Source organism: Erinaceus europaeus, chromosome 1, assembly GCF_950295315.1.
Source record: "Erinaceus europaeus chromosome 1, mEriEur2.1, whole genome shotgun sequence".
NCBI classification, from domain to species: Eukaryota; Metazoa; Chordata; class Mammalia; order Eulipotyphla; family Erinaceidae; genus Erinaceus; species Erinaceus europaeus.
In genome coordinates, this window is record NC_080162.1 from 60,648,817 (window position 1) to 60,675,303 (window position 26,487).

At 40.5% G+C, this 26,487-nt stretch overlaps 1 protein-coding gene across 4 annotated transcripts in view; it reads left to right on the forward strand.

Moving 5' to 3' along the window:
* The window catches only part of SEL1L2 (SEL1L2 adaptor subunit of SYVN1 ubiquitin ligase), a 106,446-nt gene extending 91,079 nt beyond the window's left edge, over positions 1 to 15,367 (forward strand). For 2 of the 4 annotated variants that reach the window (XM_060202913.1, XM_060202942.1), the window contains 3 exons: positions 797 to 969; positions 14,905 to 15,033; positions 15,167 to 15,367. In XM_060202913.1, the coding sequence (XP_060058896.1) occupies positions 797 to 969; positions 14,905 to 15,033; positions 15,167 to 15,289 (425 nt within the window). In that variant the 3' untranslated portion in view covers positions 15,290 to 15,367. Of the gene's footprint in view, positions 1 to 796; positions 970 to 14,904; positions 15,034 to 15,166 lie in introns of those variants that run through there. The other 2 variants (XM_060202921.1, XM_060202931.1) reach the window with 2 other exon arrangements.
* The last annotated feature ends 11,120 nt before the right edge of the window (positions 15,368 to 26,487 follow it).

Genomic DNA, 26,487 nt, shown 5'->3' on the forward strand with positions numbered 1-26,487 from the left:
AAAAAACTCCTAGTTTGCTAAAGATTAGTACATCTTTAAAGAATGCATATTAAGGGGCCACATGGTGACACAACCAGGTTATGTGCACATAGTATGAAGCGCAAGAACCTTCACAAGCATCCAGGTTTGAGCTCCAGGCTCCCCACCTACAGGGGGCTCACCTCACAAGTGTTGAAGCAGGTCTGCAGGTGTCTTTCTCTCTCCCTATCTCCCCTCCCCTCTCAATGTCTCTTGGTCCTATCCAAAAAATTGAAGAAAAAAAAAAAGGCCACAGGAGCAGTGGATTTGTAGTTCAGGCACCGAGCCTCAGCGATAACCTTGGAGGCAAAAAAAAAAAAAATCACATTAAAGGCCTTTTCAACATTATTCTTATTTCAGAGCCAGAGTCTCACATGTGTGCTAGTTCTCACTCCAGACTGCTTATTGCTTTCTCATTCAGATAAGGGGAGAGATAGAGAGAACTGGACAGAAAGAGTAACCATAACACCAAAGCATCACCCAGGTGGTGTCAAGACTCAGACCTGGGCCACATATATGACAAAGCATTTACCCTATCCTGAGAGCTGTCTCTCTATTCCGGTGAGCTTTAAGAACATTTGTACTATGCCATGGAAGTTATCCATCAACTAAGACAGCAAGCATTGAGCATGATCTTTTATATTCCAAGAATTATTTCTAATACTGATTCTGAGTGCCTTTACACATGTATGTATGCTTGTATTGTCAATAGGTTGTTATTAGGAACTATACTTGAATCATTTGGTGTTTTTTTTTTATTCTCTAATATTTCTATCAGGCAATGCATATGCTAGAGTGAAAATTGGAGATTACCATTACTATGGCTATGGAACTAAGAAAGACTATCAAACAGCAGCGACACACTACAGCGTTGCAGTTGATAAATACCACAGTGCACAAGCTATGTTCAATCTGGCATACATGTATGAGCACGGTTTAGGTATTGCAAAGGTAATTGTTTTGGTAGTAAAGTAAAACTAGTAGAGACAGCTGTGTGGTAAGGGGAAAATTGTAAATGTTTTGAGTTTTACTGATGCCATCAATGTAGAGAAAGGGGAGAAAAAGACTTAGTATTTGCTGAGTCCCTCCCATGTGTCTACATGTATTACTTACCCTAACATGAACCCTCTGAGTCAGAAATTGTTTCTCCCACTTATGCCCCAGAAGACATAACTAATAAATTGAATAAATCTAGCTTAGGCTAACTTGATTCATAAATTCATGATTTTCCCATAATAACAGTGCCCCCACTCTGTTCCAGCTCTACTCTTTTTCCATTAAAAATTCCTTTGACTCCCAAGCTCTCAGTAACAATGAGAAAATGGAATGAAGGCAGAGCTGGATACTGAGGTGGCAGTAATCCAGAAATGTCTTACAAAACACTCAGTGTTCACATGCAGAATGCTAAGAATTACAGATACACCCCAGAAAATTGTTCTTCATTCATCAAAGACTACACCTGACTTGAGAAGATTAGGCATACTCCTTAAAGAGGGGGGGGGGAGCTTGCATTACAAGGAGATGTTGGATAAATCCCTTAGACTGTAAAGTATAAAGTGGAAGCTGGTATTGAGGTCTGATAGAGTGGGAAAGATAGAAAACATCAATCATGATAATAGTCAGATGGTTGTGTGCTATATATAATATACTTTGTCATTTAAAGCACCACCACTTGCCTAGATAAGCCCTAGAATTACCAGCAGTGTGTGCATCAGGAAAACTAAAGGCATGGAAAGGTTAAGTCATATGACCAAGTTTGCAGAACTCATGAGTGATGGAGGCAAAATTACAACCAAGGCCTGTATGACCCCATGTCCTAGGGAGAAACAGTGAACACCGCATTGAGTTATTCTAAGTGCTCAAGCACATATTGTATTCACTACAGTGTTTGTATTCCTGATTGCATTTTGAAATCCAAATGCTGAGAGGGCTCCGGGCTCTTCTTTGCACTTTTCCTTCTTGCCAGGCTCTTGTGGACTCGCAATCCCTACACTTCTACTTGTGATAGTAATGAAGAATTCTTGGTAGGGAATTTCCTATCTGGCAATGCTAATCAAGTGCACTATGACTAAAGGCTTATTATTCAGGCACCAAAAATCTAGCGGTAGAGACCCATGCCTTCCTGTGCTCTCCTGTCATTTGTCCTTTAAAAGAAAAATGACTGGGAGGACCTGGGGATGAGGTGGGGGGTAGACTGTTATGTGGAAAACTGAGAAATGTTACACATATGCAAACTACTGCATTTTACTTCAGCAGTAAATCATTAATCTCCCCCCAATAAAGAAGAAAATAAAAAAGATTGGGAGCTGGGTAGTGGTGCACCCAGTTAAGCACACATAATACTATACAGAAGGACCTGCACAAGAACCGGGTTTGAGCCCCTGCTCCCCACCTGCAGTGGGAACACTTCCTGAGTGGTGAAGCAGTTCTCTCCCTCTCTATCTGCCCCTCCCCTCTCAAATCTCTCTGCCCCTAATGAATAAAATGAATGAAGAAAAAAAAAAAGAAAGAAAGAAAAACTGGCTGCAAGGAGTGGTGGATTGATAATGCCAGCACTGAGCTCCAGCAATAACCCTGGAGGCAAAAAAGCAAGCAAGGAAAGAAGGAAAGAAAGAAGGAAAGGAAAGGGAAGGAAAGGAAAGGAAAGGAAAGGAAAGGAAAGGAAAGGAAAGGAAAGGAAAGGGAAGGGAAGGAAGAAAGGAAGAGGGAGTAGGTGGTAATGCAGCAGGTTAAGCGCAGGTGATGCAAAGTGCAAGGACTGGAGTAAGAATCCTGGTTCGAGCCCCCGACCCCCCACCTGCAGGGGAGTCACTTCACAGGCAGTGAAGCAGGTCTGCAGGTGTCTGTCTTTCTCTCCCGCCCTCTGCCTTCCCCTCCTCTCTCCATTTCTCTCTGTCCTATCCAACAATGACAACAACAACAATAATAACTACAACACCAAAAAAAAAAAAAAGGCAACAAAAAGGAAAATAAAATATAAAAAGAAAGCAAGGAAAGAAAGAAAGAAAGAAAGAAAGAAAGGAAGGAAGAAAGATATTTATAAGGCTAGGTGGTGGCACAACATATGTTACTATGTACAAGGACCTGGGTTCAAGCCCTCAGTCCCCACCTGCAGGGAGCTTCAGAAGTGGTGGATCAGTGCTACAGATGTCTCTTTTTCTCTGTCTTCTCCTTCCCTATCAATTTATCACTGTCTCTATCCAAAATAAATTTTAAATAATTTTTAAAATAAAAAATGAATAAATTTTTAAAATCTTTAAAAAAAATTTTAAAAACATTTATATTTATGAGAGAAATAGAGCACAGAGCATGGGTGATCAAATTTGAGACTTTATGCATGTAAACCCTCTGTGCTTCCATTAATATAACTTCTCTGTCATTTGTTTGCAATTTGGACTACCTTTCATTAGCTCCAAAGCTATATTGGGTGATTCATTTTTTAATAGATGCATAATATTTTGTTTCTGGATAGAGACCCAGAAAGAGTGTGAAAGTGATCAAAGCATCAAAGCTTCCTTCAGCGTGCTGAGGACCAGGCTTGAACCTGGGTTGTACACATAGCAAAGCAAGACACTATCAAAGTAAACTATTTTGTTAGCCCAAAATTAAGTGACTCTTTGGATGTTAATTAGCACATCTACTCCCTTTCAATCATCACCCATCTGCATCTGTAGAATAGAACAATGATGTCTGCCCTACCCAAGACTTTGATGTTAAAATGAAAGAATTTTGTGGAAATGACTTGTGCGGGATGACAGTTATTTAGATCAGAAGAGATTTGAGTAACTGACTAGTAAGACTTGAGTAAGATTAAAGCTTTTGTTCATCATTCCCAGTGCAAAACAGAACAATAATGATGAGAGGAGCTTCATCTGTATAAAGGATAAAAGAGACCCATCCCACGGGATAAAATTAGGTTAGTTCTTCTACAGTCCATCTGATGCAGTAAAGATTTGGTTCCTTTAAAATTTCTTATCCTTAAGGACTGGAAGATAAGTTACTTTATCATGAATTAGAGCTCAGGTTCAAACTCTCAGTAGCCACATGAGAGCACCATGCAAAAAAGGAAAAAATTCATAAATGGTGAAACAGTGCTACAGTGTCTCTCCTTTTTTTAAAAGTATTTATTTATTCCCTTTTGTTGCCCTTGTTGTTTTATTGTTGTAGTTATTATTGTTATTGTTGTTACTGATGTCATCAGTGTTGGATAGGACAGAGAGAAATGGAGAGAGGAAGGGAAGACAGAGAGGAGGAGAGAAAGATAAACACCTGCAGACCTGCTTCACCGCCTGTGAAGCAACTCCCCTGCAGGTGGGGAGCCAGGGGCTTGAACCGGGATCCTTATGCCAGTCCTTGTGCTTTGTGCCACCTGCGCATAACCCGCTGCGCTACCACCGACTCCCATGTCACTTCTATCTTTCTCCCTCTCTTTTTCTCACCCTCTGGAAAAAAAATAAAGGAAGGAAGGAATAAAGAAAGAAACAAAGTAGAGAAAGAAAGGAAGGAAGGAGGGAAGAGAAGGAAGAGGAGAAACGAGAGAAAAGGAAAGAAAATAAAAGAGAGAAGAGAAGAGAAGAGAAGAGAAGAAGAGAAGAGAAGAGAAGAGAAGAGAAGAGAAGAGAAGAGAAGAGAAGAGAAGAGAAGAAAAGGGACCAGGTGGTGGCACACCTGGTTGAGCGCACATGTTACAATGCACAAGGACCCAGGTTTGAGTCCCCGGTCCTCACCCGCGGGGGGAAATCTTCACGAGTGGTGAAGCAGTGCTGCAGGTGTCTCTCTGTCTCTCTCCCTCTCTATCTCCCCTTCCCTCTAGATTTCTGGCTGTCTCTATCGAATAAATAAATAAATAAATAAATAAAATTTAAAAAAGAAGACAAGAAGGGGGATAAATAGCATAATAGTATGCAAAGAGACTCTGATGCCTGAGGCTCCAAAGTCCCCCTCACCACCATAAGCCAGAGCTGAGCAGTGCTCTGGTAAAAAAAAAAAAATATATATATATATATATATATATATATATTCTCTCTCTCTCTCTCTCTCTATATATATATATATATATATATATTGAAAGAAGAGAGGGGAGAGGAGAGGAGAGGAGAGGAGAGGGGAGGGGAGGGGAGGGGAGGGGAGGGGAGGGGAGGAGAGGAGAGGAGAGGAGAGGAAAAAAGAAAAGAGTTTGCCAGAAGTAGTGGAATAGTACAAGAAGGAAGGAAGGAAAGGAAGGAAGGAAGGAAGGAAGGAAGGAAGGAAGGAAGGAAGGAAGGAGGAAGAAGGAAGGAAGAAGGGGAGGGGATGGGAAGGGGGAGGGGAAGGGAAGGGGAGGGGAGGGGAGAGGGGAGGGGAGGGGAGGGGAGGGGAGGGGAGGGAAGGGAAGGGAAGGGAAGGGAAGGGAAGGGAAGGGAAGGGAAGGGAAGGGAAGGGAAGGGAAGGGAAGGGAAGGGAAGGGAAGGGAAGGGAAGGGAAGGGAAGGGAAGGGAAGGGAAGGGAAGGGAAGGGAAGGGAAGGGAAGGGAAGGGAAGGGAAGGGAAGGGAAGGGAAGGAAAGGAGGAAGAAAGAAAAGCAGAGTTTACCAGGAGTACAAGCACAGAGCCCCAGCAAAAACCCTGGTGGTAAAATGAGCAAATAATTCTCATTATCACTACAGAGGTCAGTTTGCCTAAATTCCTGGGGGCGTGGAGGGGTTCCTTCTGAGTCATCATGTAAGAAAGGACACTATATGACCCAGCTGACCTGTTGTGTCAGAGAGTTTGCTTTTCCTACTTGGAGTCACTGCTGAGCTTTTTCCTAGGCACTTTCTTCATAATTAAAATAGCAGTTGTAAAGACATGCATTTCATACATTGAGGGGGAAAAAAAATGAACCTTCTCTCTGGTCACATTTCTATTCCTTTTTCCGTTAGAACTCCTGATGAACAATGAGTAGTTTATTTTGGTCAGCCTTTCTCAGTTAGTTACCCTTGTATCTTTTCTAAAGAAAGTCTCAAGATGTTCAAGGAAACAAGCATGCCAGTGACTGTCTAACCTTATTGCTGGCTAGCTGGGTGGGTTATTGGCTTTTGACAAGGAAAAGAATTCCAAGGACAAACCAATCAAGATAGGAAAAAGTACATATTCCACAGCAGAGTGGGCTTGCACTGAGAATAAACAGCCTCACTCTGAGCTGTGTACCTATTTTTATGGGGCTTCCTTCAGGGGGATAGTCACATACATACTTGGGTGAAACAAAGGAATTAAATAATGATTGATCTGTGGCCAAGAAATTAGTAATTTTAGTTGGCCGTGAGTCCAGAACTGCTATGAGTTGATCAGTGAGATAAGGAACTTTGCACACAAAGAATGATTTAAAATAGTTTATTCACTATGTTATTATAAGGAAAGGAAGAAATTTTTCACTAAGTATTGGCAAGGAAGGGCAATGGGGTGTGAACCTGGTACATGTTAGCTGAAGTTTTGAGAAAGTAGTAATTTTCTATGACTTAAAAATGGTATAGTGTGGGGAGTCGTGCGGTAGTGCAGCAGGTCAAGCACAGGTGGCGCAAAGCGCAAGGACTGGCCTAAGGATCCCAGTTCGAGCCCCCGGCTCCCCACCTGCAGGGGAGTTGATTCACAGGCAGTGAAGCAGGTCTGCAGGTGTCTATCTTTCTCTCCCCCTCTCTGTCTTCCCCTCCTCTCTCCATTTCTGTCGTCCCCAACAACAACGACGACAATAATAATAACTACAACCAAAAAAAACAACAAGGGCAACAAAAGGGAATAAATAAATAAAGGTATAGTGTGTTGATTGTTTACATGCTTTGTGTGCCTAGGACAGTAGGGTATTTGGCGTACTGAACAAGCTTCAAACATTGCAGAAAGACTCAAAATTGGGACTAGAAATTGTCTAAGTTTATTGGCTAGATATGTGGTTTTATCTTTATCTGAACCAAAGCTTACCAGCCTAGACAATTAGTGCTTAGTCACAGCTAAGCCTTCAACTTTAGCTAGAAGAGCAGGAGTGAAAAAATAGAAAGAAAGAAAGGAAAGAAGGAAGAAAGGAAGGAAGAGAAAGAAAGAAAGAAAGAAAGAAAAGAATGAATGAAAGAAAAGAAGCCTGAAATGTTTAGATGAATATTTGAAAATACAGATCTTTCCATGGTTCCCTTGTAGCTACCCTGGTGATCATTTCTTGATAATGGTGTGATTTTATCTCTTATATTTGCCTCAGATAACTTCACCTGCCTCAATCTCAAGCCTAGACATGGGCTTTTATATTTAGTTAATTAGGGGCACTACTTCTATCTTTATGAAACTTTTGTTTAGCAATTAGAAAAATAATAACCTTGCACCCAGGGGCAAATTGTTATTAATCTTCCTATCTCATAGTCACATTAACAAGGAGATACAACCTTTCCTAGTTCTTAAAATGAATGTGCTGGTAATGAAAAGCCCAAAGTGTGTCGCAATGATGGTAATGAAACAAAGAGATTATAAAACAGGCTTTCAGAGCACTTAAGTCATCAAGTAATTAAGCATTTATTCACAATCCTCTTTATTAGTTTATCCTCATACAAACCAGGGGGGAAATGAGTGTAATATCACTACATAATTTCTCTGAAAAATCAAAAATGGTGTGCTATGGAATCAGGACTGGTATCTTATTTATGAAGGCTAACCTAAGGAGGATTAAGTACATTCTTAGGGAAATAAAAGAAAGGGATAATGATTGATCCATTGGGGCAGGAATCAGCAGGAAAACTTCACCTGCTTAGTCTGGAATTTTTCTTAGTCTCTACCTGCAAGATAAGTAAGCACCCACAAAAAGAAGGAGGAGAAGGGGAGGGGGAGGGGAAGGGAGGGGGAGGGGAGGGGAGGGGGAGGGGAGGGGGAGGAGGAGGAAGGTGTCAAGGAATTTATGTTAAACTATAAGGGAAGCAACCAATATAATAATGCAGAACTGATTTTCACTAAGCATTAACAAAGAAGGTGGGGGCAGGCAGCAACATAACTCACTTGGACAGTGTGCTGTTTGCCACATGCAATATCCATGTTTGAGCCTGGCCTCCACAGCATTCATTGAAGGAAGCTTCAGAGCTGTGGCTTTTACACTCTATCTGCCTCTTTACCTCTCTGTCTCTATCTTTAAAACTAAGGAAAATGAGGTCTTGATCCTTACACAAATAAAATAATCTTATTTACTTTTCATTAGCGAATGAAGTCCAAACTTCATTTTCTAAGATTTATTTTTTCGTGAAAAAGAAAACTCAGCATCACTCTGGCATGCACAATGCAAAGCATAAAATTTGAGACCTCATGTATATTAAGTCCTGCGGCTCTATCATTGACCACCTACCAAACCACATGAATCCAGACTTCTTACCATACGGTTCAGAACTCTCCTTAACTTAGTCTACTGTGATAATAATAATTTGATACTCGACTATTTCCTTATATATTTTCTAGTTTAGTTTTCCTCCTTCAAAGCCACCACCCAAGAACTTCAACTGAGCCCTCCGGATTTTCAGTCACATCACCCCTTCTGCTGGAATCATCTCTTACGTTTTCCACCATTGAAACATGACCATTTTAAAGAGCTACAATATTATCTCTATAAACCCTTCAATAAGCCTCCAGGTTTAAAAGAAAGAACTGCTTCTAAACACCTGTAGTACTATGAATTATTTTTTATTCATTTATTTATATGAATATTTGCCAAGTACATGTTTTTTTTTAAGTTTTTTATTTACCCTTTTGTTACCCTTGTTGTTTAACATTGTTGTGGTTATTGATGTCGTTGTTGTTGGATAGGACAGAGAGAAACGGAGAGAGAAGAGGAAGACAGAGAGGGGAAGAGAAAGACAGACACCTGCAGACCTGCTTCACTGCTTGTGAAGTGACTCTCCTGCAGATGGGGAGTCGGGGGCTTCAACCAGTATCCTTATGCCGGTCCTTTCGCTTTGTGCTACCTGCGCTTAACCCGCTGCGCCACCGCCCGACTCCTGCCACGTACTTGTTTTATGTCAGCATGCTCTGTCGTTGGCTCTGGGGATACAGAATAAGACAACTTTCAGAAGAACTCACAGTCTACTATGGAAGAAACATTTTCATAGCTACAGTGAACAGACAAAATGGCATAGGTACACACAAAAAAAATAAAACACTGTAAATCTGTTAAAGAAGAGGGTAGGGAGTCGGGCGGTAGCGCAACGGGTTAAGTGCAAGTGGTGCAAAGCGCAAAGACTGGCGTGAGGATCCCAGTTCAAGCCCCCGGCTCCCCACCTGCAGGGGAGTCGCTTCACAAGCAGTGAAGCAGGTCTGCAGGTGTGTTTCTTGCCCCCCCTCTGTCTTCCCCATCTCTCTCCATTTCTCTGTATTATCCAACAATGACGACATCAATAACAATAATAACCACAACAATAAAAAATAAGGGCAACAAAAGGGAATAAATATTTTTAAAAGAAGGTAAAGTAGATAGCATAACAGTTATGCAAAGAGACTCGCCTGTCTGAGTCTCTAAAGTCCCAGGTTAGTCCCTACCACCACCATAAACTGAGCAATCCTCTGATTAAAAAATAATAAATCTGTTAGAAGAAACTATTTAGATGGAGAAAACAGTACTATCCTGTTCTAAAATGTTTTTTAACATGGAAGAAAGACACAGCAGTCTTTTTGAATAGAAGGACATATGCATGTTTTTAGATAACATGGAGGAAATCTATCCTAAATTTAAACAAAAGTCGATGGTGGTAGGGAATTACCCCTGAGAGCTGCATTTCAAATAAATATAATTAAGCCTACTAGACAGCATATTTATTTGGACCCTGTAGAGGAAAAACATATGTACTGAATATAAATAGACCTGTCAAAAATGAAAGTAATTATAAAATTAAACATTTTTATTTCTCATTTGCCTGGTCTGACCACATATGGAGTGTCAGAGCAGAAAATTTAAATATAGATTTGCTTTTTTGAAAAAAACAAAAGTTAGATATTTTAAATGGTCTCAGGAATATGACAGGACACGCTAGGCATCTCTTAGAAACAGTTGTTTATTTCTTGAAATAAGACTTTAAATTACTTCATATCCTAATGAATTAATCAGGAATGTGCAAAAATTATGGATCAGGGGGCCAGGGAGCTGGTTCAGCAGTTGTGCACCTGCCTTACATGTGAGGGCTTGGGTTCAACCTCTGGTATTAAATAAAATCTATAAAGACAAAAGGTGGAGGAGATAGCAAAATGGCTATGCAAAAGGCTTTCATGCCTAGAGTACCAGACGTCCCAGGCTCAGTCCTATCCACCACAATAAACCAGAGCTGACTAGTGCTCTCATAATAAAAATTTAAACTAAATTGAATTAAAATGAACTAAAAACAAGAGGAATAGAACTTCATAGATTGTGAAGCAGTGCTTTGTACTCAATCACCTTATTTTTAAAAAAATTTTTTTTAAAAATTATCTTTATTTATTTATTGGATAGAAACAGCCAGAAACCAAGAGGGAAAGGGGAAATAGGGAAAGGGACAGAGAGACGCCTGAAGCACTCTCACAGCTCCCCCCCCCCCCCCCCCGCAGGTGGGGACTAGGGACTTAAACTAAGGTCTTTGCACATTATAACATGTGCACTCAACCAGGTGCGCCACCACCTGGTCCCTCACCTTATTTCTATCTCACTCATCCATAAATGGTTTAAGTATATAAAATTGCTAGCAAAACAGTTGATTTGAATAGTGTGTATGACCAGGTTAATTCCTGGCTCCCACCACTTTGAAAGAAGCTTCAGCACTGTAGTTTCTTTCCCTCTCTCTGTCTGTCCGTTCCTATCTTTAAAAAATATGTAGAGGGAGCCAAGCGGTGGTGCAGAGGGTTAAGCACACATGGCACAAAACACAAGGACCAGTATCAGGATCCCGGTTTGGGCCCCTGGCTCCCCACCTGCAGGGGAGTCGCTTCACAGGGAGTGAAGCAGGTCTGCAGGTGTCTGTCTTTCTCTCCTCCTGTCTTCCCCTCCTCTCTCCATTTCTCTCTGTCCTATCCAACAACAATAAAAGCAATAATAACAACAATAACAACAATGATGATGATAAACAACAATGGCAACAAAAGGGGGAAAAATTATGTATAGGGCCCAGTGGTGGTACACCTGGTTGAGTGCACATGTTACTATGCACAAGTCCCTGGTTCAAGTCCCCAGTCCCCACTTGCAGGGGGAAGCTTCACAAGCGGTGAAGCAGTGTTGTAGGTGTCTCTCTCTCTCCCTCTCTATCTCTATCCGATTAAAAAAACAGAGATAAAAAATATATGTATAACCTAGAAGTGGACCAACCCTATGATCCTGCAATTCCTCTCCTGGGGATAGATCCTAAGGAACCAAATATACCCATCCAAAAAGATTTGTGTGTACCGATGTTCATAGCAGTACAATTTATAATAGCAAAAACCTGGAAGCAACCCAGGTGTGCAACAACAGATGAGTGCCTCAGTAAATTGTGGTACATATACACAATGGAATACAACTCAGCTATTAAAAATAGTGAATTCACCTTCTTTACCCCATCTTGGATGGAGCTTAAAGATAACATGTTATGTGAGATAAGTCAGAAACAGAAGGATGACTATGGGATGATCTCACTCACAGACAGAAGTTGAAAAACAAGATCAGAAGGGAAAACACTTAGCTGAACTTGGATTGCAGTTGTTGTATTGCAGCAAAGTAAAAGACTCTAGAGTGTGTGTGTGTGTGTGTGTGTGTGTGTGTGTGTGTGTGTCTGGGGTGGGGAGGCGGTTCAGGTCCTGGAACATGATGACAGAGGAGGACCTAGTGGGGGTTGGACTGTTATGTGGAAAACTGGGAAATGTTATGCATGTACAAACTATTGTGTTTACTGTAGTCTGTAAAACATTAATCCCCTTGGGAGTCAGGCGGTAGTGCAGTGGGTTAAACGCAGATGGCACAAAGCACAAGGACCAGCATAAGGATCCTAGTTCTAGCCCCTGGCTCCCCACCTGTAGCGGGGTCACTTCAAAAGTGACAGGTCTGCAGATGTCTATCTTTCTCTCTCCTTCTCTGTCTTCCCCTCTTCTCTCGATTTCTCTCTATCCTCTCCAAAAACGGCAACAATAATAACTACAATAATAAAACAAGGGCAACAAAAGAGAATAAATAAATATTTAAAAAATAATAAAACATTAATCCCCAATAAAGAAATTTAAATAAAATAAAATAAAATTTATTTTTTGCATTGCCCTAATTAACAAGAAAGGTTGAAGAACAACTTTCTCTGGCAATTAAAAAGTATTCTTTTTTTATTTCCCAAATTCATAATACTATTTTTACTATTATTATCATCATTATCATTTATTATTATTTTCATTTAATTGGGGGGGGTAGTGGTTTAATAGCACAGCTGTTTGACACATGGGTACAAATCCTCATCTCCCCATGAAAGATGTCTGCAGAATATTCTCACCCACCAATTTAGATCATTTTCCACCATCAAGCATCAGGGTTCCAGAACCCCTTCAGCCCACTTCCTCCTCTCCTTCCCCAGTGTCCTTTGCTTTGGTATAATATATCAAACCCAGTTCAAGTTTTTAGTTTGGGTTTTCCCTTTTTATTTTTGTTTAAAGAAATAGTTTCATACCTCTCCTGTATCCCTGCTGCAAATTGTGACACCTCCTGGGCATAGAAAGAACTCATCCTACTACAAGGGCACTTGTTGCTGTTTTCATTATAAAATAAGCTAATGAATTGTATGTATATTTATGTCCTTAAAATAAATTAATAATTGTTACCCGCCTCAAATAAGAATAAGTGCCTGAGATGCTGACAGAGGCTGCCTTTCCCTGAACAGCCTACTCAGATCAATATGCCTTTCATGTGTGGGGATGCACAGCCACTATAATCTGTAGGATGCTTTCAAATGAACATCTATTGCTTGCACTTGTTGGAATTGGAGACCCAAACTAAGAAGCTCTACAACATCCATTTTCTCTTTTTCCAGGAAGATTTGTTCTGAACAGCCTCTTGAATTTTAAGTATTTGAAGCAACAACATTTTTCATTCTAAAAAAAAAAAAAATACCAGACCACAAAACTTTGAGGGTAAAAAAGAAACAACAAACAGAACACAACTATTGATCTCTGTAGTGAAAGTCAGGGTGATGGCGAGGAAAGACAAAATGAGGGTGGATAACCAAAATTTGTGAAAAATCTCTCCCCTTTCCTTCTTTCAGAAATAATCCATAGACTCCCAAGCAAAGTAAAATTTGGGGACTGGCCTGGATCATTTTAACCTTTAAAAGCAATTCAGTTCTACTTTTCTTCTTTATTGAGTGAACACAGCAAAAATAAAGTTTAAAAAGCAGTTCAAAGCAAGCCATAGGTAGATGCAAACTGAAGGAAAAGTATCTAGCATGGCAGATATTTTTAAAACCCTGTCTTACTGACTTCCCATTGGTTTACAGTACTATAAATTTTTAGAAGTACAGCTTCATATCTCTATATGTGTGTAGGACTCACCATACCTACCACCAAAATTTCAGTACCATAGTACTATCAAAATGATTCCTCCTAGCGATTCCTCCCACCCCACTTCCTACTCCCCCCCCCCCCCCCGCCTTTGGTAACAGAACATTATTTCATGGGGGGAGGGAAGTTCCTAAAGGTATAATATTTAAGAGTTCAAATTCCATTCTGAGAACCATGAAAAGTTTATTCATTCTGTAACTGCTACAGAATCTTACTATGTACTTGACACTTAATCAATTCCTGGGAACTAAAAGGGTAGGAGAACAAGAGGTAGTGTAACTGGAAGCAGACAAAGGAATAAGGAAATCCTGTAACTTTATCCATAAAGAAAAATAGGGGTTTTAATTTTTATTATTTTATGGGGAGGGGAGTGGTTTACAGTATGCTTATTGATTTTTAGATAATTACTAGTAATTGTATTTATGCTTGAGAATTGTGCTACTAGTATCTAGCATTCTCCTGTTCATTTAATTTAAATCAAACCTGAAATCTAATCCAGGGCTACCTAAGAAAGTATATATATATTATAGCATGACTACCAGAAATTAAGTGGTTTAAAACAACACACATTATGACCTGGTGGTGGCACAGCATTGGATTCTCAAGCATGAGGTCCTAGTTCAGTCTTTGGCATCACATGTCCCAGAGTGATGCTCTGTTCTTTCTCTCTCTTCCTCCCTTAATAAAGAAATCCTAAAAAGAAAGAAAGAAAGAAAGAGCGAGAGAGAAAGAAAGAGAAAGAGAGAAAGAAAGAAAAGAAAGAAAAGAAGAAAAGAAAAGAAGAGAAGAGAAAAGAAAAGAAAAGAAAAGAAAAGAAACACATTTATTATCTCAGTTTCTATAGGTCAGAAATCGGAATGAGCTTGACTAGATCTTCTGCCTAGGGTCTTCCAAGTTGAAATCAAGACTATGTTCTTTACTGTGATTTGTAGGATAGATTGTCCTTCCAAATGTATTCAGATTTTGATTAAATTCAACTTCTTGTGCTGGCGTGATTAAGGGTCCCATTTCTTTATTACCTGTCCACATACTGCCTCACTCTTTCTGAGTTGCCTCTCCAGCAAATGTGAATTAAATACTTCTCATACTTACAATCTCTGACTTTCCTTCTGTCCCCAAACATGAGAAAGTGGTGGTTAAAGGCTCATGGGATTATGTTGACTTCAATCAGATAATCTAGGGTAATCTTTTAAATGTCTGCAATCTTAATCATATTTATATAGTCCTCTTTGCATAATACATTCAGCTTCCAAGAATTAGGGCATGAACGTCTTTTGGGATCATTCTCACCAGAAATATGGTATTTCAGACAGTAGCTTCTGTTTACTCCAACCCTATAAAATCTGCACCTAATGAGTGTGGACTGTTTTTCTATTTCTAGGACATTCACTTGGCCAGGAGATTATATGATATGGCAGCTCAAACAAGTCCAGATGCTCACATACCTGTGTTCTTTGCTCTCATGAAACTGGAAACTGTTCATTTGCTCCAAGATATCCTGTTTTTTAATGTAAGTTTGTCTTAAATCCCAAATCTATGAAAATTCCAGTGAACAACTCGGGTGGTGTGATGCATGTCATGATAAATGGTTCTGAATAGAGTGGTGAGCATGGATATTTTTTTGACAAACTGTCTTTTGCCAGCAGTTTACAAAACAATGGAAGTGGATAAAACTGGATAATACCGTTGGACCATATTGGGATATATTTGTGATTGGCCTAATTGTTGCTGTCCTGATCTTCCTGTTTAGACATCGCTATGGGTAGGATCTGAATCATAGGAAAAATCTGTGTAGGGGAGCCAGTTTACACCAAGGTATCCATGCTAAATAAAGAATTTCCTCATCTAAACCCAAGAGTCTGCTGTAAATTACTCATAAAGGCCCATGATAGAAAACGGACAAAGCTTGGGACACATCCTCTTGGAATTTAGATTTCCTGCTTAGTGGAAGGGGTTCTGAGGAGTGGTTTCCTAAAACTTTCTAACAAACTCACCGTCTTGAAGATTTGGTATTTCTCCTGTCTACCCACGTGTGGTAAGGACCACCTATTTTCATATTATTGCACCCCCCACCCTTTTCAAGAATACAAGATGATTTTTTTGGCTCCTATACACATCCTGAGGGAGGCAGAATGTAAGGTCTGAGGAAGGCAGGAAGACAGATTCCCTCAGAATCTGATAAAGGCAAACATTCTAAGTAGGCCCTTTTCACAGCGATGACTCTGAACTATTGATATATCCTAATCCTAAAAACTGAAAGCTCTATGTGGTATACTGTCCTCAGGATCTTCTTCCTTGTGGGGCTGTCTAGCAAATCTCTGGCATTTGTGTAGTGAATGGTAACACCTGGTATTTGTTTATCGTTGTATCCCTTTCATCCTTGCCTCATTGGAGCCCTGTTCTACCTGGAGGAGTACCCATAGAGGGAGATACTAGCAATCTCTTTTGATAGTAGTAAAAAAAAAAAAAAAAAAAAAAAAAACCAGGCAGAGTCCCCAGAGCTAGAGAGAAAAGGGGGTAGGCAAGGAGGACCAAGGCTTGAATCCTAGCTCTATCACCATCTAGTCAGCCTCTCTGAATCTGTTTCCTGGTCTTCAAAATGGGAAGGATAATTAAATTGAAAACAATCAACGGAACCAATACAGGGCCTGGCACCTAGAAGAAATTCCATTAGCAAATTGGTTGAAATATGAAAAAAAACCGAGTTAATAACACTATGTGATGTTTTTATGACCTGCAGTTAATTTTTTTTACCTGCATACAATGATTTCCTCAAATCTGAGAATTCTCTTTTTTAATTTTTTAAATTTTATTGTCTTTATTTATGAATTGGATAGAGACAGTCAAAAATCAAGAGGGAAGGGTTAGAGATGGTGAGAGACAGAGAGACACCTGCAGCACTGCTTTAGCACTTGTGAAGCTTTCCCCCTGCAGGTGGGGACTGAGGGCTCGAACTTGTGCAATATGTGCACTCAACCAGGTACATTGGATCGACCTTCTCGTGGTGCATCCCGTGAGTACCCATTCATTGGGGAAACTGACGATCCTTCCTAGCCGACTGAATCCACATGGATCCCAGTCACTTTCAAAGCCAGCAACAAGCAGCTCCTGACAGCTTTCAACCTGACGCTATTGACTGGCTACGGAAGAAGGGCAAACGCTAGAAGAAGAACCAGGTGCACCGCCACCTGGCCCCCCCCAGTTAATTTTCCAGTCAAAATTTCCCAGCTTTATGACTTGGAACATAACTTAGCTAAGTCTCAATTTCTACTTCATAAAATGGGATTCTTACCTCACTGAGGAGTTACAAGGTTTAAATAAGTCTCACCCTACCTATAGTGCTTTATAAATGTGGGGGGCTGGAAGGTACTGTACCTGGTTGAGCACACACATTACCATGAGCATGGACCCAGGTTGGAGCCACCACTCCCCTCCTTCAGGGAAGATCCATCTTGAGTGATGAAGCAGGTCTCCAGGTCTATCTCTCTTCCTCTCTATCTTCTCCTCCCCTCTCATCTATTTAAAAAAAAAAAAAAGGCTGGTAGGAGTGATATATTCTTAGTGCTGCACCAAATCCTAGCAACAACCCTAGTGGTAACTAGAAATAAATAAATAAATAAACATTTCAATACACATACTAGCCACAGTGATTTATCTGGCTATGAATGAATCCAGGCCTGCTTGTAGTCTAAATGTTTAGAATTTCCTGGATATAGTTCCATTTCCAAAGGAACTGTAAAATCCTCATTTACAAATGTATAAGGGAGGGGTGGACACCAAAATCTTAGTTCAGGGCCTAATGCATGGGCTAGCTGTGCAGTTAAATATGTCTTACTGATGTCTGGAATGTAGCCCTGGAGAAGAGGTGCATATCCATTTATAGAGAAGTACATATCCATTTATAGCTACAAGTTTAGCTATTCCCAGCACCAAGATGCATGGGTGGCACCTGGGCACCTTTGTGATAACAGTAAGGGGGAAATAAGTTCCCTCCCCAACCCACTTGTTTCTTGGTTGTGACATTCCCATCTTCTCCAAAGGCATCCAGAGTTCCTACTCTTTTTTTTTTTTCTGCGCCTTCTAGCTTTTAAATAAAAATAGCCCATGGCCTATAAAACAGTTTTTTAAAAATTAACTCTCTCTGTAACTTCATTTTCCTTACCTAAGTCTTCTCTTTTATTATTTACTTTGTATAGAGACAGAGGGAAATTGAGAAGGAAGTGGGAAGTCCGGAAGGAGAGATAACCTTGCAGCACTGTTTCACCTTTCAAGAAACTTCCCTTCTGCAGGTGGGAACCAGCAGCTTGAATCTGGATCCTTGTGCACTGTCATGTCTGTTTACTGCCTGCTGGGTGTGCCACTGCCAGGTCCTTCCCTAAATATTAAAGTGGAGTAACTAGGCTGGGGAGACAGCATAATGCTTATGCAAATGGATTTCATGCCTGAAGCCCTGAACTCCCAGGTTCAGTCCCCAGCACCACCATAAAAAGATTGAGCAGTGCTCTGATAGTATGCTATTTTACCATGCGTGCAACCCAGGTTCAAGCCTCCCAGTAAGTTGAAGTAAACTTTGATACTGTGGTCGCTCTCTCTTCTCTCTTTCTCAACCTATTTCTACCTAAAATTAATTAAATGGAGTATCTATGCATTTTTAAGTCAAATGAAGCTTTTTGATTTTCTTTCTTAAAATAGGGATAGTCATTTTATGAAAAATACTCTCTTACAATTTTGTATGCTTTCCCCAAAAATCTTAAAAGGATAGACTTTTCTGGGCAGATGACCCACCATGTGTCCTGATGCCCCACCTTCCCAGATCCCTGCCCCACTAGAGAAAGAGAGAGACAGGCTGGGAGTATGGATCGACCTGCCAATACCCATGTTCAGCAGAGAAGCAATTAAAGAAGCCAGAATGATCCTGGGTCCATACTCCCAAAGGAATAAAGAATAGGGAAGCTATCAAGGGAGGGGATTGGATATGGATCTCTGGGGGTGGGTATTGTGTGAGAATGTATCCCTCTTATCCTGTGGTCTTGTCAATATTTCATTTTATTAAAAAATTTTTTTAAAATTAACAAGTTATGGCTATGAAAGCTAGGTTCACTTGTTGACTAGAATGTTTGCATGTCACATGTGACCTCTTCAGGACGATAAAAAGGATCTTAGTACTTGTTAAGAGAAGTTCAGAACTCTCAGCAAGAATGCTCATAGAGACCCAGGCAGAATCGCCCCTAGGAACCCCGCCTGAGTTAGAGAGTTCCACAGTTAGAGAGTTGAAGAGTTCCAGAGTTTGAGAGTTCGGGAGTTAGAGGGTTCCTGAATTCCAGAGTAAGAGAGAGTGCTTGCGCCGGCCACAAAGAGACAGCAGAGTTCTGTTTGGTGATTAGTTTGTCTTAGTTTATGAATCGTTGTTCTTGAATAAAGAAATACAGCTTCCCTGCCCAGCCGTGTGTCTGGTCTTCTCTGTTACCCGCCCGTGAAGCTAGCCCGCCCAGCTGGAGCCTCCGAATTTTTAACAACAGTAGATGGTTCCTAAAATCTAGCTTCAAAATGCTAGGGTATGACTTCTACCACATTCTGTTAATCAAGCACTAGACCCTACTACTCAATGTGAATAGTAGCAAATAATTTACCTAATATTTAGCCTAATGAACTGTATAAAAACCTACATGAGCTAATATAAATTGCAGTATAGAAATTGGCAGAAGAGGTGGCCAAATGGTAGTATAGCAGCTTAAGCACACATGGCACAAAGCACAAGGACCTCCTCAAGGATCCCAGTTCGAGCCCCCGGCTCGCCCCTTGCAGTAGGGAGGGGGTCACTTCACAAGCAGTAAAATGGGTCTGCAGGTGTCTATCTTTCTCTCCCCCTCTGTCTTCCCCTCCTTTCTTGATTTCTCTGTCCTATCCAACAACAACATCAATGGCAACAATAACAGCAACAAAAAGCGCAACAACAAGGGCAACAAAATAGAAAAATGGCCTCCAGGAGCAGTGGATTTGTAGTGCAGGCAACGAGCCCTGCAATAAACCTGGAGGCAAAAAAGAAAAAAATAATAAAGAAAAGAAGAGAAAAGAAATTGGCAGAAGAAAAATATTGTCCAGATATTGAGCTACTTATGTTAGAAAAGAATTGAACAGGCTAGTCAGTTTCATTCTGAACTCTCTTAATATTCCTATCTTTCAGATAGAAGTAATCCAGGTATCTGATACTCTTCCTCACCCAGGCACACATGCACACACAATTAAAGAATGCTCAGTTCTTCTCTGCTTTGAGCCCAAGAGATAAAATTTTTAGGATTGGGATTTCCCTTGGAACATCCTAGATGCAGGATTCAGACTGTGTCTCAGGATTCACACCTAAAATGCACTCAGTTGATGGGAGATGTACCTAAGATCTTCTCCCTCACGGTCCATCTTGGTTTATTTCCCCTTCCCAAATCTATCATTATAGGCCCATCTCCTCTGCTTCATCCTCTAAAAATGAGGTCCTTCTGTTGAGATGTGGCTTTCAGCTAAGTTATTGCTAATATCCTTATCCTCTGTGCTACAGTTACGCTGTTGCTACATGAGGAAAAAACAGCAAACTTTACATCTTTGGATCCCAGATCATTCAACCCAATCAGGAACCTCAATGAACTTTACCTGAGAATTCTAAGTTCTTCCAGGTCTCCCCCCACCCTGCCGCCCCCATCTTGCACTGCTCCACTTATCATCTAGCAAAGAGAACCTATCAACTCATGTAAAATGCACTGAGCAAGAGTCCCCTAAATGAACCAAGGAGAAAAATGAGGGAAAGAATAAATGGCCTGTAACAATATTCAGTCCTTATCTTCACAGTAACAGGCAAATTAGGCCAGGACAATAGCTCCTGAACAATTTGAGGTCATCTTCATGATAAGAAAACAAGACTAGTGCTCCTGCAACAGCTGTGGGGCTACTGCGAAGCCTGACCCTCGGAAACTAGCCAAATGAGTTAGATAACTGCGGCAGCTGACACAGAGGCAGCTCTTCTCAGTAAGTATGCAAGCTCCAGATTAATTTGAGCTAGACCAACTAACTCACATATTATGCAAAAATCTGAAACCAAACAGCAAAAGGCACTGAAGCTACAGGAAGGAGAGGGGCTAGTTTTATAGAGTTGCCCAAACATTTCCAATCAAAGCTATGTGATTATCTTAACTTAGGTTCCCTCAGAAACTGACCATGAGACATTGATTTGAGTAAAAGTAGTTTATTTGGTAAGGATCAGGAAACATACAGATGTGAGGGGGACAGGGGAGGAACAAAATTAACATAGAGTGGTTATCAAACATCTAGTTTGTGTGAAAAACTCAGTTCCCAGAATTCTGGATGCCTAATGAGAGGTATACACCTTGTGGTAAATCCAGTCAAAGAAGTAGGACAAGGGGACTGGGGTATTTATTCACAACTCCCAGCAGGCACTGGTTGAGGGTTGTGTTAAGCAGAGCGCTAATTCTCTTCATTGCTAACCCTCCACATAGGTAGGTAGTGTCACAGAGAAATACTTGGGCAAATAGATGCAAGTACTGGGAATTAGCAGCCTCTCAATCAATAACAAAGGTAAGACCTTGGGGGTATGGTGTACTTGTGGCATCTGCTGCAGAGACTTAAGAACTATTCTCTAGGTTCCATGTGATTGTTTGGATAATGTGTTCAATTTCCTTGGAAAATGTCTTTGGGAGTATGGGAAGACAGTATAAAGGTTATGCAAAACCAAAACAAACAAACAAACAAAAAAACCCTTCATGCCTGAGGGCCTGAGGCCCCTGGTTGAATCCTAAGCACCTCGATAAACCAGAGCACAATTAGTAGGAATCCATGTTTATAGGAAAAAGATCCTCCACAACTGTCGCTTATTAGAAATGAGCAGTAAAGGCATGTGTTTCATGAACAAGGTCTGCAAGACCCTGACCATTCATCAGTTCTTTAACAGACTCCCTCCAATGGGTTTTTGTATGCAGCAAGAAGAATATAAATTAGCCCCTGCTCCCAGCTATCAGTGTCATAATCCCCACCACCTTAAATGTTACCTGTTTAAAAAAAGCTTTGCAGAAGTAAACTTAAAATGGGGAGGTTGTTCTGGATTGTCTAGGCAGGCCTTACATGCAATAATAAATGTCCTTTTAAGAGAGAGGTGGCTCAGCAGACAGAGCATATTCTTTTTTTTTCCTTTTTTTAAATATTTATTTTATTTATTTATTCCCTTTTGTTGCCCTTGTTGTTTTATTGTTGTTGTCAGTGTTGGATAGGACAGAGAGAAATGAAGAGAGGAGGGGAAGACAGAGAGGGGGAGAGAAAGATAGACACCTGCAGACCTGCTTCACTGCTTGTGAAGCGACTCCCCTGCAGGTGGGGAGCCTGGGACTCAAACCGGGATCCTTACGCAGGTCCTTGCGCTTTGCACCACTTGTACTTAACCCGGTGTGCTACAGCCCGACACCCAGAGCATATTCTTTCTGTATAAGGGGTCTCAGGTTTGATCCTTGGCACTCCACCTGACTAAGTGGCATTCTAGCCTCCTCCCCATATAAAATGAATCTTTAAAACATAAAAGAGGGGGCTGGGCAGTAGGATCCTAGTTCAAGCCCGTAGGTCCCCACCTGCAGGGGGGTCACTTCACAAGAGGTGAAGCAGGTCTGCAGATGTCTATTTTTGTCTCCCCCTTTCTGTTATCCCTTGTCTTTTGATTTCTCTCTGTCCTATCCAACAACAACAACAATCATAATAACAACAACGATAAACAACAAGGGCAATAAAAAGGGAAAAAGTAGCCTTCAGGAGCGGTGGGTTCATAGCGCAGGCACCAAACCCCAGTGATAGCCCTGGAGGCAAAAATAAATAAAATAAAATAAAATAAAATCATAAAAGAGAGGCAGAGAGATTTGATATATACGAAGAGCAGTGTGCTTACAGAGTCAGAAAATAGAGTGATGTCATCAAGGAAAGTCAGCACCTACCAGAAACTGAAAGAAGAGCTTTCTCTTGGGATCTCAAAAAAAAAAAAAAAAAGGTCTGGCCTCTAGATATCTTAGGGAATAAATGGCTCTTGTTTTAAGGTACCAATCTTGTATTAGTCCTAGAAAATTAATATAAGGAGCCAGGTGGTGGCGCACCTGGTTAAGCGCACACACTACAGTGTGCAAGGACCCAAGCTCAAGTCCCTAGTCCCCACCTGCAGGGGAAGCTTCAGGAGTGGTAAAGCAGAGCTCCAGGTGTCTCTCTGTCTCTACCTCCCCTCCCCTTTCACTGTCTCTCTGTTTCTATCCAATAATAAGTGAAAACAATTTTAAAAGTAGATTTCAAAAAGGAAATTAATGTAGTATTCTTTCAGATGCTCTAAGATGGATCCTTTCTTCATGCCCTTTGTCTTCTCCCTATAAAAATTATTTTTACCCTAGCTCTCAGTGAAAGTGAAGCCAGTTCCAAGAGCAGTCTAGATTTTCTTGCTCTCATTCTCCCTTCATATAGGTCTCAGCTTCCCTCTACTAGGTAGGTCTCACACCCCCATTCACCTTATCTCCTAAAATCCAGAGGCCACAAATCAGGTTCTACAATTGGCTCCCTTAAAGCTCCTGTCCTTTTATTGAAAAGTGGGGGAAAGGCACTTTTCCTGCCTATTCTGGAAAAAGAAAAAAAAATTGTCTCCACCATCCTACTTCAATTCTCACTCTCCACCTTTTTGTAAGTCAGACATTTAACTCTACAATTGAGAAAACTGGGGCCTAGAGAGAGAGCTTACCAAGGCAGGCACCTGCATTGTCACATATGTGAACCAGGTTCAAGAAGAAAAAAAAAAACTAGTATAGTTATGGACCCTTTGGAATATAACTAAAATAGGCCTATTAGCTATGTACAAAATGAAGACCCCCCCAACAACTCTTCATCTGAACTATTCCAGCCTTTAAGTTCATGATTAGTCAACAACTTGTTTGGCTTTATATGTTAACTCTCTTTTCAGCTACCAGGTTCCAGATGCTACCATGATGCCAACTAGACTCCCCTGGACAGACAACCCCATCAATGTGTCCTGGAGCCCTGCTTCTCCAGAGCCCTGCCCCTAGGGAAAGAGAGAGGCAGACTGGGAGTATGGATCGACCTGTCAATGCCCATGTCCAGTGGGGAAGCAATTACAGAAGCCAGACCTTCCACCTTCTGCAACCCACAATGATCCTGTATCCATACTCCCAGAGGGATAAAGAATAGGAAAGCTATCAGGGGAGGGGATGGGATACAGAGTTTTGATGGTGGGAATTGTGTGGAGTTGTACCCCTCTTATCCTATGGTTTTGTCAATGTTTCATATATATGTATGTATGTATAAAGAGCAACTTCCTAAACATTTAAAGAAAATACCTGAAAGCCAGGAGATGGTACTCTGCTTGAGCACAGAGGTTACCATGCCCAAGGACCCAGGTTCCAGCACCTGCTCTCCACCTGTAAGGGGTATGCTTAACTAGTGGTGAAGCAATGCTACAGGTGTCTCTCTTTCTCTCTCCCTTTCTATCTATCTTCCCCCTGTCCTCTCAATTTTTCTGTCATTCCTAATAAGAAAAAAACAATTAAAAATGGGAACCAAGAGTGGTAGATTCATAGTGCAAGCACCAAGCCCCATTGGTAAGATGATATCTGCACTTAAATGACAGGAATGTGTATTAGATAAGAAATTATATTTAAGAAAAAAAGGATAATTCATGTATAAAAAGTAAACTTGCTCAGAATCTGAGATGAAACCAGCAAATTGTCAAAGGTAAGTTTAGTAGAGACATGGAGTTATCTGGGTCAACAGAAAGAACTGATCTATCTCTCATTGTTGCCTCTTAGATGGTCAAACAAGTATTTTACTTGCACTAAAGCAGTCAGAAGTAGTAGATGTGACTTGCAAATGAAGAGAAGGCAAGACCATAGTAAAAAGTGGGCAAATATATAAAAATAGAGATAGCTACAAAAATAATAGTCAAACCACATCTGTGATCTTGGGAGAACTTATGCAGTTTCCAATGAAGGCAATGCAGATATAGAGCTCTGGGTAGGAAAGGTGTGGAATTATTTTATAATTTATAGAATTATAAATAATATTTATTTTGTAAATAATTATTTTGTAAATAAATATTAAATAACTAATAAAAAAACTTTAAGAAAAAATTTAGCGCCATAGCACTGGGGGAAGCTTTGGAGCTATGGTGGCTCCTACCTAAAAGACTCAGCCCATGGAGACGAAGCCTCAGTAGCAGCAGCAGACAACAATCAAAAAGGAAAAGAAAGAAAAAAAAAATTGGCTCCTTTTGCCAGTTCTCAACCTTTGGGTCTCAGCAAAATTCAAGGTACAAAGAATACTGTTTTGTCACTCAGAAATCCCTGTCTGACAATTTCATTATTGAGAAGTCAAAGGCTTTAGCCTCAGAAATACCAGGCAGTCTAGCCATATCAGTCTAGTCACTTCAACTCTTCAGCTTCACTAGATTCCTTCTTAGGAAAAGATAAGTCTACAATTACAAAGTCACAAAACTGATGTATGTGTCCATATGCAACTTCATAGTCAATATAGGACTGTTCTCTCCACCCCCAACCCATAATAGGTTGTAGAAGAAAGATGCCTTTGGACCAAAGTACTCATGTTGTTAAGAGGTTCATAAACATAGTGTTCCATACAACAGTCATAGAAATACCCAGAAGAGATCACAAAGAGATTTTTGGAAAAAAAAAAAAAAAGTAATCTTTGTCAGAAAAAAAAAAGTTGAAGGTATGAAAACTTGTATTTTGTGTTAAATTTTGCTTCTTTTTTTCTTTCCTTCAGGGTTGTTGCTGAGGCTTGGTGCCTGCACTACGAATCCATGGCTCCTGGTGGCCACTCTTTTTTTTTTTTTCTGTTTTATTGGGTAGGACAGAGAGAAATTGAGAAAGGAGGGGAAGACAGAGAGGGGGAGAAAAAGATAAGACACCTACAGATCTCCTCACCACTTATGAGGCGACCCCCCCCCCCAGGTGAGGAGCCAAAGGCTTGAACTAGGATCCTTGCACAGGTCCTTGCACTTCGTACTATGTTTGCTTAACCCACTGCATCATTACCCAACTCCCTAAATTTTGCTTCTTATGGGGCTATACTTCCCCCACCACCACCACTATACTCTCTCTCTCTCTCTTTTTTAAAATATTTTATTTATTTGTGAGAAAGATAGGAGGAGAGAGAAAGAACCAAACATCAGTCTGGTACATGTGCTGCTGGGGATCGAACTTCGGACCTCATGCTTGAGAGTCCAAAGCTTTATCACTGCGCCACCTCCTGGACCAATTCTCTTCATTACTTATTCTTTAAAATCTACTCTTCATCTCTTCATGAAGTATTTTGCTTATATGATTAATAAAGAAAAACTATTCCCCCTAAAGATACATCCTTTTATAGCAACAATAAATGTGACTTCTAACAATAGCTTGTTGTTAATGAGAAAAGGGCATAAAACTAAAAATAGTGATTTCACAAGGGCTAACTTGAGGCCAAAGAGACATGTTCTGAATATGCATTTCCTGTAGAACAATATACCTGCACCTTTTAAAGTTTCCCAAACTTTAAACTTTTTAGGTTCTGCTTCTGGAAGATCAAACTAAAATAATCTGAAAGTATTATCATATTTTCCAGGTACAAACAACCTGGCTCAGAGATCAGATCAGCATCATGCCCAAGGTCACCCTATCAGTTTTGTTAGAACTATTCAAGGCAATCTAAGAGCAAACTCTGAAGTCAGTGTGCTCCTTCTTCCATTTTATCCTCTGCTGTGATCTTATTGTCAAATGCAGCTTTCAATGTGCTATGATTTCCCCCATAAAACACTGAAGACAAAAGTTATAATTAACACGAACTTCTGAAATATCCATTTTTCTATTATGCTTCAACACATCAGAAAAAAAACCAACTCTGACAAATAAAAATCAAGTGAAATGGGAGTCAG